The sequence below is a fragment of the Camellia sinensis genome, chromosome 7, assembly GCF_055761805.1.
Source record: "Camellia sinensis isolate YWXY chromosome 7, ASM5576180v1, whole genome shotgun sequence".
Classification (NCBI taxonomy): Eukaryota; Viridiplantae; Streptophyta; class Magnoliopsida; order Ericales; family Theaceae; genus Camellia; species Camellia sinensis.
This window is the reverse complement of record NC_138967.1, coordinates 192,475,779-192,490,320: the sequence shown is the minus strand read 5'-3', so window position 1 is coordinate 192,490,320 and position 14,542 is coordinate 192,475,779. Positions and strand designations below refer to the sequence as shown.

General features: G+C 35.0%; 2 protein-coding genes across 2 annotated transcripts; one reads left to right on the top strand and one right to left on the bottom strand.

Moving 5' to 3' along the window:
• The first annotated feature begins 3,133 nt into the window (after nt 1-3,133).
• Nucleotides 3,134-7,457, top strand: LOC114319766 (transmembrane emp24 domain-containing protein p24beta2). The gene is made up of 5 exons (XM_028266811.2): nt 3,134-3,446; nt 4,288-4,500; nt 6,377-6,563; nt 6,655-6,762; nt 7,117-7,457. Exons 1-5 carry the CDS (start codon nt 3,444-3,446, stop codon nt 7,248-7,250), a joined length of 645 nt encoding a protein of 214 aa, XP_028122612.1. The 5' UTR covers nt 3,134-3,443; the 3' UTR covers nt 7,251-7,457.
• A 666-nt stretch (nt 7,458-8,123) lies between these two features.
• Nucleotides 8,124-13,076, bottom strand: NOI (RPM1-interacting protein 4 (RIN4) family protein). Its single transcript, XM_028252764.2, has 3 exons — nt 12,723-13,076; nt 9,627-9,809; nt 8,124-8,488 (listed from the first exon to the last, which is right to left on the bottom strand). The coding sequence occupies exons 1-3, from the start codon at nt 12,726-12,728 to the stop codon at nt 8,444-8,446; spliced, it is 234 nt and encodes a 77-aa protein (XP_028108565.1). The 5' UTR covers nt 12,729-13,076; the 3' UTR covers nt 8,124-8,443.
• Between the last annotated feature and the right edge of the window lie 1,466 nt (nt 13,077-14,542).

Below are 14,542 nucleotides of genomic sequence, written 5' to 3'. Positions count from 1 at the left end.
TTCTACACATTGAACGGTTCGGATTATCAAAACGGGACCCATGGTGGGCCCCCACGGGCCCAACAGCACGGTCCAGTCCGATCTTGAACTGGACCAAAGCCACTGCCTTAAAAGTATAGATTCATTATAATTACTAAAATATGACTCCCACATCTTTATGATAGAAGATGGGGTAAATTATATTAATTTCTCCTCAAATTTAGAGAAAATACATTAAATTTTAGGGGATTTTTTTTTAAGGTCCCTGGTATTAAGATTTTATATTTTCATAATATCTAAGGTCCCTCAACATTGATCTAGAGAAAATTCGGTGCAGAGAAATTTAATTTCTCTAGACTCTCCAAACCCAGAGAAATTCTCAGACAAACATTTCTAGAGATTCTCTCACCCAGAGAATTTCTCTGGATTCCACAACCCAAAGAAAATTCTCAGACAAATATTTCCAGAGAAATTCTCTCAACCCAAAGAATTTCTCTGGACTCCGCAACTCAAAGAAAATCCCAGAAAGTAGGAGCTTGCTTCTCTCTCTAGAGAGAGAAAGCTCCCCCCCGTTGGTTGGCTTGTGATTCATGGTGGGTCTGTGATTCATGGTTGTTCCATTAAACCAGTTTGTATCCATGATCTAGTTATTTAGTCATATGAGAGAAGTTGGTCTAGTGAGAATTGGAATTTTTTTCCCAAACAGTGGGTTCGTCCTAGGCATGTTCGTCGGCGAGATGGTTTCTATTGGCGTCGAAGGTGGTAAGTCACTGGTTTTGGCTATAAGCGTTTCATCTGTGATACTTTTCTGCCCTGGTTTGTTCTCTTCCGGCGTTAGTTATGCCAACGTGATTGTGCGGTGTGTTGCTGCCCTGGTCTACTCCGGTAGCCTCACGCGAGTAGGTGCTCCAGCACTACTCTGCGGGTTCATTCTAGTAAGATTTGTTGTGATTTGGGTGCCTATATCACTCCGGTAAATGCTTTCTTGCTCCGGTTCGGTAGCCATGTTTGTTGGCAGTCGTGTTTGAGCCTCCAGGTTGTTCTACCGAGTGGTGTGTTAAGAGAGTCCTTGGTCCGAGAGTCGAGAGTTCTGATCTTGTTCATCAAAGCCTTGGAAGATAAAGAGAAAGAAATGAGATTTGATGTGAGAGAGTCAAATTTCTCTGTAATATATAGATGTGAGGTTGAGGGACCTTAGATATCATAAAATAATATTGTGAATCTCTTCCATTACTAAAAATTGGAGAGGGACCTTAGACTAATTGTTCTTAAATTTTATAATTTGACAAGATTATATTGATTTATTTTTTAATAAAATTAAAATGACTAAAATTAATATAAGTGATGTGTATACACAAAAGGATAAATTATAGTTTGCACTCTTACACTTTGTACCAAATCTCATTTTGGTCCTTACATATAAAATCATGACAATTAACCCCCTACATTTTTGGTCAAATCTACTTTAGTCCCTACACATGACATCGTAACAGTTAACTCCTTGTATTTTTACTCAATTCCAACTTTGGTCTCTACACAAATGTCAATGTCCTTCTTTTGTTATTTTATTTTTAAATCTTGAACATAAATCTAGTTACGTGGCAAAAATGTGACTACAAAATGAGGGTAAAAGAGGAAAATCATCCATATTTTCCACCAATACACTTTATCCTACGTGATAAGTACATGAGAGTTATATAATACAATATATATGTGTGTGTGTGTTCATATGGTAAAAATTAAGATGAAAATGCAAGAAATAAGAGCTTTTGAAATAAATAAATAAATAATGTGACAAAGAAATCAAAGAGAAAGAAAGATGAATAGACATAAAACTTTGTTACCATGAAAAATAGAGTTTCATGATTCCAATTTATGCAAAACCCCAGTTTATCTTTTACTTGTTCACAATCTACGTTTTGTTTTAGCCTAATACAGTCATATTTTGATATAAATTTTGGTATAAAGTGTATATTGGTGGAAAATATAGATGATTTTTCTTTTCTTACCCGTATGTCGTAATCACATTCTTATCATATTACTATATCCTGATAAAGATTTAGATAATTGAGTAACAGAAAGGGGATGTTGACACTTGTGTAGGAACTAAAGTGTGATTTGACCAGAAGTGTAAGAGGTTGACTGTCATAATTTCATATGCAGGAACCAAAGTGAGATTTGACAGTGATGATTTCATATGTAGGGGTCAAAGTGAGGTTTAGTATAAAGTACATGAGTACAAAATATAATTTACCCCAAAAATAAATTAGGAAAATATCATTTCATTGTACAAAAATAATGACAACATGATTTTTTCATCCATATGACGAATGATTTTTTTATGAGAAATAAATTAAATGTTATGTGAATTAAAATCATAAGAAAACTCAATATAATTATGTTAAAACTATAAAAATTATTATGGCATTGTTTGGTTTGTTTTTCAGAAAAATTTTTGGAAAAATTCTCTACAAACAAATTTTCAAGTATAATCAAACCAAACAAATTTTTTTAAAAAAAATCTCAAAATTTTGTTTGGTTACCTACTTTCCAAAATCATTCTCTCTCATACACATCAAATCAATCACTTTTTTAAAACTCTCTTCCCAAAATAATTTTTCAAAATAATTTTTTAAAAAAGACAAACCAAACAAGTTTTCGTATTTTTTATCTAAAAAACTACTCTATAAACACAAACCAAACTTGAAGGTTGTGTTTGATTTCAAGATTGGAGAAAAAATTTAAAAATGAATTTTTTCTTTATTCTTTCTAAATCCTTCTTAAAATCTATAAATAATATAATTTATCTTTAAAAAATTATATAAAAATACGTAACAAAAATTATGCAATCAAATTATTTCACATCGGCCTCTGCTAGAGACACCGCATGTGTCTTTGCCTTTCATCAATCATCATATCTTCAATCACCAAAGTGTTTTACCCCGCTTGACTAAACCACAAACATTGGCTTCGTTTAAAACAGTTAACTATTTTAGTTGATTTGTTAATTGTTTCAATTTGAATAAAAATATTATATTTAGAAAGTTGGTTAGCTTTTATTATAATCGATTTGATGATTATAAAAAAATAATAATAATTATAATTTAAATATAATATTTTATTTTATTAAATATCTTAATCTATTTTATCACCCAACTTCGCAAACATCCCATTACCTTCCTACAACGTTGTTGTGCAAAAGTTCACAAAACGCAACCGTTTTGCACGCAAAAATCTCCGAATCGAATCTCACGGTTCTCGTCTCGTCTCGTCTCGTCCGCTATATAAAAACCGAAGACACGCACAGTTCGCCTTCGTTGTTCCTAACTCCAACAAGAAAAGTTCAAACCCTTGTTTCTCTCTCTCTGTCTCTGGAATCTATATCTATCTATCTGTATCTATAGATTTAGATCAAATTCAACGAGAAGGTCAGCTTCGGTTCTTCAGATTATATCAAATCAGAAATGGTAATTTCTCTCTCTCTCCGATCCCTAGTTCGATTTTCATTTCCACAACAGAATTCCAATCTCCAAGAGATCAATTTTACCTTATTTTTTATGTTCAATTCCAGAAGAAAATGTCTTTTGGGCTAAAGTTCCAATCTTTTTGTCCAACCAATTGTTTTCTCGGTCATTTTCTCTGGAAACAAAAAGGGGTTTTTGTTGTTTCATTGATTTTCAACTTTTTTTTTAGCCTAAAGTTCAAAATTTTCTTGTCCAAGGAATTATTTTCTCTAAAAAAAACAGGGGTTTTAGATCCTGTAGTTGAAGTTGATTTGTGAATTTCTCTTTTTCTAGTTCGATTTCTTCCTTTCAAAATTTAGAGTTATTAAACAATTCCTGGAATTTGAATTCTAATTATTCAGATGAAAACTTGGTCCCTGAATTTACAGAATAGAATTTTTTTTAGCCTAAGGTTCGAATCTTTTTTGTCCAAATAAATTTTTTCTCTGGAAACAAACGAGGGTTTTTGATTCATAGCTGAGGTTGATTTGTGAATTTTTCTTTTCTAGTCCATTTGTTCTTCCTTTCAAAAATTTAGAGTTATTTGCACTGTGCTAAACAATGTGTGGAATATGAATTCTAATTCAGATGAAAACTTGGTCCCCTGAATTTGCAGTAGAGATTGTCTTCTAGCCCCTAAAGTTAAAATATTTTTTACCCATCAATTTTTTTCCTCCGAAAACAAACAAGGGTTTTGATTCTATAATTGACGTTGATTTACGAACTTCTCTTTTCTAGTTCCTTTCAAAATTTGGAGTTATTTGCACTGTGCTAAACAATTCATGGAATTTGAATTCTAATTCAGATGAAAATTTGGTCCACTGAATTTGCTGTGGTTGTGACACTCACAATTTTATTGTCAAGCCTGCAATCAGTCTTTGGGATTAGATTTGTGATTGATAGGGAGGAATGCTTCTCACACAAGGTTGAATACGACGGCGACACAATTCATTTCTCCTTTGTTGTTATTAAGTCCGAAGGTTCGTGGCATTATGCTCCCGATGGGGTTGATCTTGTGGTAAGCTTTACTTCAGAGCAACTTGTCTCTGATTTTATACAATGATATGCTATGTTTAATTTTTGTTGATTGTGTGATAAGTTGATAACACAAATATCTAGAACAATTAGGTTTAACTAGTTATCAGCTATTTGATGATTAATACTGTTTTACAAGAATCTTTAATTTGAGAAACCAAAAGAGTGTTAAATTGATTGTTATGTAAAATGATGGATTTCCATAGAAGAGGCTGTTTTTGGAATGAAGGATCAATAACTTGCTCAAAATGCAATGGTTTTGGATCTTTGAGAAAAAGTACACATTCCTTTTCGTTGTCACTAGAGTTTTTCAATAAATTATTTTGTGCTGAAGGAAATCCTAAGGGTATGATCAATTATCTATTCAATCTATTCTATTTTATAAAAGCACACAACTCAAAACATGTTTTAAAGCTAGATTTTTTATTTGAAATTTGATTTCTTCAGTTTTTCTACCCTTCTATCTACATTCGGTTTATTTTTCCTAGATAAAAAACCGTCATTTCTTCACATGCATTGCGTGTTTGCATAGCCTTCTAGTTCTTTTATAATGGAATGATTCTTGTGCCAATGCACGATCCTTGGAGTAGGGTTGAAGTTTAGCATGTACTGATCTTTTTAGTTTTATATGTGATGAAATGATGCGATATTAATTTGTAAGGAATGTTTTTAACTTAATGGCAAAAGGTTATCAAAAACATCTATAACAAGGTAGATTTGTAAAATTGGACAATTTAAAATTGGCAAAAGGTTATCAAAAACATCTATCAAGTTACGTGATGGAAGTTAATTCTTTTGGACTTTAACATGTTTTACTTGCAATAGGAGGTCTTACTGGCTTTGATGTCTGTTTAGGCTGGTATTTGGGATTTATTTTAAGGGTTTGTTGATCAGATTGTTAGGTGACGTAAGATTTCTGTACATTTTTCTTGTTTGTGGCCGAATTCATCTCGAGGGCTACCCAAATTGGTCGTCAACAAAATGAGTCACACACCATATGTAATTGTCCATTTTGGGATGCATACCCATACGTATCAGACTCTAGATCCAAGGGGAGGTCGTGTAACTGTGGCATGTGATATTTGAGCTTGTTTGGCATTTGGCTAATATAGCCAATAAGCTATTATAAGTTGTCACATCACTTTCTCTACTTTTTGCACATCTTTTCATAAAAAGCCAAAAAGCCAACTGAAATAGCCACTTCCCAAACAGGCTCAAAAAATAGCAACTTCCCAAACGAGCTTGGGTAATTGCATATATGAATATTAGGCATCTTGTGACTTTATGTACTAATATTTGGTTCGCAGTGAAGTTCTTAGAAAACATCTAATTTCGTTAATAAGTGTTTTTGAAAGCACATATGAGGAACAGAAATTTCTTAATTTAAAAAAAAAAAGTGATCATTGCACACTTAGAACCCACCATTTTCTGAAAAATAGTATACCATCATTTTTAATAATTTCATGACAAAGACATAGTCTATATGAAGATATAATTGAGTTGACCAAAGTTGTGAAGGCAACATTAGAAATTATTGCAAGTCGTGATGGCATGCTGGCTTCTAGGAGGATTTGCCTTCACGAGAAAGGAAAAGTAAAAGGAAAAGGAAAGGGAAAAATGAAGAGTCCATGTAACACTAAGTTAGATACATATCTAAATTGGGTGCGGGTACCAGATACATATTCCACACCCTTACACCCTTGTCATATCCAATGGATACGGGCACAATGGAGGAAGTAGAAGAGTCCCATGTAATACAAATATTGGCAATATTATTTATTTATTTATGCTTGTATTTGTTTTTTTTTTTTTGTAAAAAATAAAAATGATGAATCTTGCAACCTTGCTGAGATTATCAGGTGAAGGGACCTTCTGGTGAGCAGATTCATGATTTTCGTGACAAGACGAGTGAGAAGTCCGAGTTTGTGGCTCACCAAAAAGGAATCCACCATTTCTGCTTCACTAACAAGTCTCCTTATCATGAAACCGTGGATTTTGATGTACATGAAGCTCACTTCTCATACATGGATCAACATGCAAAAGATGGTGAGCTGTGTTTCCGTGGCTTTTGTTGATTCTGTTTTTAGTGAACCTTTAAAGTATAGAACTTTATCTCGATTCTCGTGCACTTCTGCAGAGCATTTCACCCCTTTGTTAGAACAAATATCAAAGTTGGAGGAGGCTTTATACAACATTCAGTTTGAACAGCATTGGCTCGAGGCTCAGACTGAAAGCCAGGCGCTAGGTTTTTCCTTGTCTTGAAACACTATATGCCTAACCTGCTAATTTTGGCTTGAGACCGTTTTCTATTTTCCATCTCTGATGGCATTTTAGACTGAAGAACTCATCATTTTTTGTTCTCCAAATAGTTTGATGGGAAATATGTTCCTCAGTTGGAGCATAAGGAAGTCCCATGGAGCCTCAGCTTATGTTAAATTATAAAATTTCGTAAAATCTTATCCATTCATGAGTATTCTGTGTATATGGATGAATAAGATTTTCTTAGATGTGGATTTCATCATCAAAATTTTTAAAATCTTATCCATTTGTTTATATTCTGTGTTCGTAATTTGATTATGGTTTTTTTACTGTAATGTAGTGAACGAAGGAATGAGCCGGAGGGCTGTTCACAAAGCTTTGTGGGAATCAGCTGCTCTAATCGGGGCTAGCGTTCTCCAAGTTTACCTTCTACGACGCCTGTTTGATCGGAAGCTAGGGATGTCCAGAGTTTAGGTTTTGCTTTTGTCTTGTCATGTTTATGTTTTCAGAATTTTGGATCTAAAGAAAGATTGTATAGACACCATTAGCAATTTAAAATGGAGGGTTTTTGACTTTGGATGATTAAAATTAAGAGAACTGTCTTTGAAATTTTTCTGATTTGTTGGCCTGACTCCATTGCAGGTGAGCAAGAAATAAAATGTATCATGTTTCTCTGTTTTATATATAATTTCTCCATTTTGATCGGTGAAATTTCAGTTTCAGTAAACATCATTGAACGTGTGGCAGCCAAAGTGGTCGGGTACACAATAGTGCCGACTGATGCCTGTGATTGTTGTGGGCGACTTTTGGTTTGTAGACCGATCAAGAACAAGGCATTTAGGTACATGAGAAGTTGAAATTAGTTGTTTGTCGCAGCTGATGCATGTGATTGCTCATTGTGATCAATTTTTGGTTTATAGATCAGTCAAGAACGGGGTGATTAGGTATATCAGGAGTTGATATTAGTTGCCCAATGTTGGCAGTTTTCCTGCCAACAAACATGGATATGACTTTGTGATTTTGTTTTCAGAATCTGTTTTCTAAAAATAATAAAAGCTAATTTGGTGAAAATAAACACTTAAAAAAACCTTTTTAAAAATATTCTTTCACCCAAATAAAATGTAGTACAAAAAATTTTCAATTTTTTTTTACCACCAAATTAGTTTTAATGTTTTTCAGAAACAGATTCTTAAAACAAAATCAAATAACTGCCTAGGATTTGTCCCCAAAAAAAAAAAAAAAAAAAAAAAAAAAGGGAGGTCCGAGAGATAACATGAACCAAAAAACTACTCCACTAATCAAATAAGACATGAGATGAGTTATTTTTTCCATGTAAAGACAGGAATAGAAAGAAAAAGAAAATCATAGACTGGACAAGCTCTACAGCCCATAGTACAAGGCAGAGACAACAAACAAATAGCTAAAGCTTCACATGATAATCCACCAAATCAGAACATATACATACAATAAAGTTCTTTTTTTTTTCTTTTTCTTTTTTTTCCCCTTTTTTTCTTTTCATATTTTACTCTTTCCCCACACAAAATGCAGTTTTACAATACATAAAATGGATTCAAGCAGCACCCATCATCGATCTACAGCTCCTAAAATGTGGTGGGACCAACTATGAACATGTTCTTCTACTGAAGCCCTTGCTCAGGGAAATAGCCTCAAGATTCAGCATCCGGGGCTTGCATGCAGCAAAACCATTTTTTCTGCAAATCAGTACGTCTTCCATATTAGCAAATAATAAGAAAACAAATAGCCCAACAATAACGTTCAGATGTTTCTTTTGTGTGCTTCTGATTTGAGAAAGCTATTCTAATGTTATTATTAGACTGTTGGTTAACAATATAGCATAAAAATGCTAAAACTTCCTCTATCTACGGCTAGGTCATGGAAATAGGCACAGAAATAGCACCAAGAAGGATGATCCAATACAAGGTGCCGATTTGGCCAAATTTGTCCATGAACGAGGCAAGAACAGAGAGACTCGTGTTCCTTCTAAGTATTAACCAGACAGCAAACTGACCATTCATAGGTGAGAGGACACGACCAAATCAACAAACTTCTTTTTCTTGTGTAATGTCATCTTCCACGGTCCACCAATGATTCCTAAAGATTGCTATGGAATGGATTGAGATCTATGTAACATGGACTTGGATGAGTAAGTTGTGGGTGTGTAACTAGTGTCCACCGCATTTACTCCCATGTACAAAGACAAGGAGACATGGAAAAATATTCATATTTCTTGAATGGTGTTTGTAAGGTGCCATAGAGCATTTCATGCATCATATAAAGGTTTTATGCGGAGTTTTATGGTTAATTCAAATTACTAGATATACTTGCTAGGTGAATGTCAAACCACACATGCCAGCCACATATCCCATACCCTTGGCAAAGTGTCGAGAGTCCAACATTGGTACTTTAGACATTTCTTAGTATATGTAATGTGGATTGAGATCATCTAATTGGTTGAGTTCTAATTAAGAACGATCCCAAGGCAGATGCAGAAAATTGAAATCCAATCTGTGGAACTAATAGATGGTGCTGTCGTCACAGAATGGGAACAACATCAAGATTAATGCAAATGAAATTATATCAAAACTAATATAACCAGAAGACTAAATCATCTCAAATAAGGAAACTAAATAAATCTATACCAACTCAGAATATGCCTTATAAAATTTTAATTCTATAAAATTAAATTAAAAATACATAGACTTTATAAAATCTTAGCTGCATCACGTTATCTTTCAGTGGGAAAGTAGACACGCACTCAGTAGCCTAAGAAATATATTCAACTACCGAAAAATGGTAGGTGCAATAGTGAATAAGCAAAGAACAACTTACCGCCGGAGGCTTGACAGGGTCCTCTCCATTCTTAAGGTTAGAATCTGCCTTTGCTGGTGAATCAGGTTTGCCACCCGTCTTTTTCTCATCCCTGGCCTTATTAAAGATCACGGTAAACCCCTCAGCTGATGCGGGGTCATTCACATCCCACTCACCGAACTTCGGCAATGGCCGTCCCTTTTCCTGTTGGGGGAAGAAGGAAATGGATAATTAATACAAAAATATTACATGGATATCCTTTCAATTGCTAAACTGAATCTCTAACTCACAGCTGCTTCCATGAAAAAGGGCAGAAGTGGAAAAAATTATCACTCGACCAGAATAGGATTTATAAAAAATTTTGCCTCCTACTGTTCAGATGCAAGCATGTGGTATATTAGTTGATAGATATGATGATAGCACATTCACATTTACTAACAACGGGGCAAATAAACAACCATACCAATTAGATGCCACTGAAGTTTATATTGACTTTGTAATAGGAGGAATCTTAATTCCATAAAGAATAGCAAGAAACTCCACCAATTCCCTCACCTCTCAGTCATGAAGAGTCCCAATAAAGAATGTCCCAAACAACCCCCACTCCTCATTTCTAAATTAGTTCACTACCAGTGTCTCCTCATTTACCGCAATGCCAAAAAAGTTCAGGAATACCACCAATAGAGGAACATCCTTACACCAAAAATATGCCAAAACTGCATTCCACTACCATCACCCAACCCAAACCTCACATCCTTCAAGAATTTTGGCAATAGAGGAACATCCTTAAACCAAAAATATGCCAAAACTATATTCCACTACCATCATTCAGCTCAAACCTCACATTCTTGAAGAACTCTGGCCAGACTTTCCACAAACCTACTCCAAATGATTCTCAAGCTTCCACAGACAGCCAACCCCTTGAGCCAACACCAAAATTGCAATGAGTCACTTTTCTCCACAGATGTCCATCCTCCGTATATCTCCACAACCAGTTCCCTAACAAAGTTTGATGAAACTGGAAAAAATGGTGAATACCAAAGCCACCATATGGAGAGGCATTAAATAGGTCAGTAGACTTAAAAGTGAACTTTTAATCAAAGTAAGCCACCCGCCGTAAATATTGCATTTTCCACCTCGCAAGTCTCTTTTCAAAATGCTCAAAACTCTATCCTAAAGCCTTGAAGGATGACCCCAAAGAAAATCCCAAATACACCTAAGGAAGGGAACCAATCCTAAAGTCCACAGATGCAACAATATTCTGAATTTTTTGGAGGTCTCTAACAAATGTTTTGATTTTCTAGCCTCCATCAGGGAAAATCTTGGTTCTTTGCAATACAAAAAATGATATAAAACTAGATCGGTTCAATAATGCAAAAATCTCATTGTGATTTTGGGTTCAGACAAGAACAGTTAAAACTAGATCAGTTTTTATTGGCAAGCAGGCATTTGCACTATTACTAAATGACTAACACTCTCTGACTTAAGACTATTCGAGTACTCTCAAAATCTTCACTAGGCATGCCAAGTTTTTGTCCACCAAAAATACACGAATCCAAGTAGGACATTCTTGTTCAAGAAAAGGATTGAAACATAAGTAACCAAATTTTCCCCTCATTTGGTTTGCTGCAAACTCTGCAAGAATTTTCTTGGTCAACCAATTGATCAACCTAATCCCTGGAAAAAAGGTTCCACACTATTTTCTAAGCAAAACCCTTCCTCATTCTGTCAAATCAGGCTCTTTCACCAACCTTGGATCTACATTTTCCAATAAGGTTCCAACTGTCAGGCCCAACTAATGTGGGTACAACACTGCTAGAAATTTCAAATCCTCTGTCAAAGTTCCAATTCTGATTCTACCCCCTCAGTCATGAATAATGAATGACATATGATAAGCATCAATCTGATTTCTCTACATGGGGCTTTTTCCCCCAACACCGCATCAAAGATAGACAAACAAATTTTCAAAGAAGGAAAAAGGATTACACTTACACAATTAATTTCACAAAATCCACGTAAGTGAGTGCAAACAGAATTTAGAGATGCACCGGTGGGAGTTCAGCAAGATCATGCGTTCCTCTAGACCAAAGCAACAAAAGATATAAAACACGAATACAAAAGAGATGTAGCTGAAGTCATCTAGGTTGCATCTTGCAAGTTATAGATTAAGAGGTTAGCTAGCTCATGCTTCCCATGGCTCCAAACCTTTGACCCTCTCAAAGATGGACACTTCCCATTTTACATTGTCCTGCTTCACAACTGTTGGAAACTTGTACTGGCTTTCTAATTAACTCAAATATCCATTAATGCAGAAAATAGGGCTTAAGTAACCTAACCCATGTCCTGTCACACACAGATCAAGGTTGGTATATAGAACATGTAATATCCATTTGATGGGAACAATTGTGGTACTCTGTTGAGTCCTCAGATCCTCTAAATTCTTCCTAAATGGGCCAACATGGTGTAGCAAGAAGAAGAAGCTACTAGGAAAGATCCCCATCACTAAGTGATGAACTCAAGGAATCAAAATAACTATCAGATCATTAAGTGGGTAAGCCAAGAACTTTTTTTTTTTTTTTTTTTAATGTAATTAGGATAACCCAATTGAAGTAATCTAATCAATCACATTTTAAACTCAAATGGATACATATTAAGAAAATAAATTATGAAAATTACACATTATAAAGAGGAGAAGATTCAAAACACCAAAAGTTTCAACTTCACAATATATACAAAACCCAAAAAAAGATTTCAAGAGCACAACAACATTTAATTCAACTACATATACACATACATCAAACAATAATGAATGATTAATCACCAAACCAGCTCAGATTAACACACTTGAACAAAAAAACACACAAATACAATCAAACAGTACGGTGTATCTCAAATTTAGAGCTAACCCAGATTAAACCATAGCAATCCAAAGATCAAAGCCCAAAAAAAAACAATAAACAGTGAAATCGAATCAACAGAGGTTGGTAATTTCAAGAAAAAAGCAATCAATAAGCGTTACGTCATCATCATCTTCGAAAAAATAACTAAATCGCATCTCATGATCGGATACAAATTAGCAATTTAGGGCATTTTAGTGAGAGAAATTCGAGTACATACCGACATGAATTCGAAATAAAGATTTTTTTTTTTTCTTTTCCCAGAAAATGACTAACGCTGGAACAGAAGAGGAGAGGAGAGAAGAGAGAGAGTATATTATTTATAAATAAATATATGTTGTATAGTATCATATAGTTTAATTAAATTACACCAACACCCTTGATTATTATTAGTAAATAGCAATTTATTTTTTTATTTATGAATTTATATATTTTAATTATAAAATTGTACCACTTTTATTATGGGTATGCACGGTGCGAATCAATACCGTTTGAAAATAAAATTATTACTAAATAGTGCATGACGGATTAATAAATTTGATATCCGTAATCAAACTATAGTTTGGGCCATTTTAACCTATTAATTGATTAAAGAATAACCTTAAATAATTATTAAGTATTTACATAAAATATAATACTATTTACATAATTTTTTTCATATATATATAATATTAACTTATTTTACATTATATTTTTATGTATATAAAACTAATTTGTAATAAATTCAACACCTCATTTCTCTCTCACATTAATTTTTATTTTGATATTTCATTAAAAATAAAAAAATATATATGTATTAACTATTATAAAGTTTTAAAAGTAAATTTTAAATTTTAAATCACAAATCAAACCAACTCCCCGTATGATGCTTTGCACAATCTTAGGTGTCGTTTGGTAACACTTACGTTTTCAGTTTTTTGTTTATATTTATAAAAATTTTAAAAATTTAAATAAAAACTTGTTTGATAAAATTTTTGATTTATAAATCAGCGGTCTCAGTTTATAAATTGGGCCAAAAAATGAAAACACAAAAAATGTGTTTTCATTTTAAGTTTTGAGTTTTTTTTTTTTTTACCACCCAACACTAGTCACCACCCGCTACCATTTTCCACCACCGTCTTCCGCCACCACCACCACCCACCACCTGCCACCACCACTCACCACCCACCTGCCACCACCACCCACCCCTCGCCGTCGCGGCCACCACCACCTGCCTGCCATCCACCCGTCACCACTGACCACCCGCCATTACCATCTCCGCCACCTACTTGCCACCACCACTTGCTACTCACCTGCCACCACTAGGGGTGTAACTCGGACGGGTTCGGTCGGGTTGGGGGTCTGCCCAAGCCTGACCCGAATTGTATTTGGCACTGCCCAAGCCCGCCCAAGCCCGACCATGAACCCGAACATTGTTGCCCAAGCCCGGCCCAAGCTTTGTATTTTGAACTCGGGTTGCCCGAATTGCCCGAATTGCCCGAGTTCAGAAACCTGTAGGTAGATCTAAGGGTAGACATAAAAGATGCTAATCTAATGGTAGAAAACTAACCAAAAAAAATTAAAAAATAAAAATTAAGACTAACTCTTTTACTTAATTTATATATATTACATAATTTATTAAATTATATATATATTATATATTATCTATTATATAATTTATATAATATATTAAATTGAATTCGGGTTCGGGTTGCTCGGGTTGGCCATTGGTTCTGCCTAAGCCCGGCCCGAATTGCAATTCGGGCATCAAAAATCTGCCCAAGCCCGTCCAGATTACAAGATATAGTTGCCCAAGCTCTAAAAAAACTCGGGCTGGGCTCGGGTTGCTCGGGTTGAGCCCACCCGAGTTGCACCCCTAGCCACCACCATCCACCACCTGCCACCACCAACCACCTCTACCTACCACCCACCACCACCACCACCACCACTACCATCACCGACCACCCACTCGCCACCCACCACCCACCATCCACAACCACCCATTCGCTACCACCTACCACCCGCCACCGTCACCCACCTACCCACCACCACCACCACCAC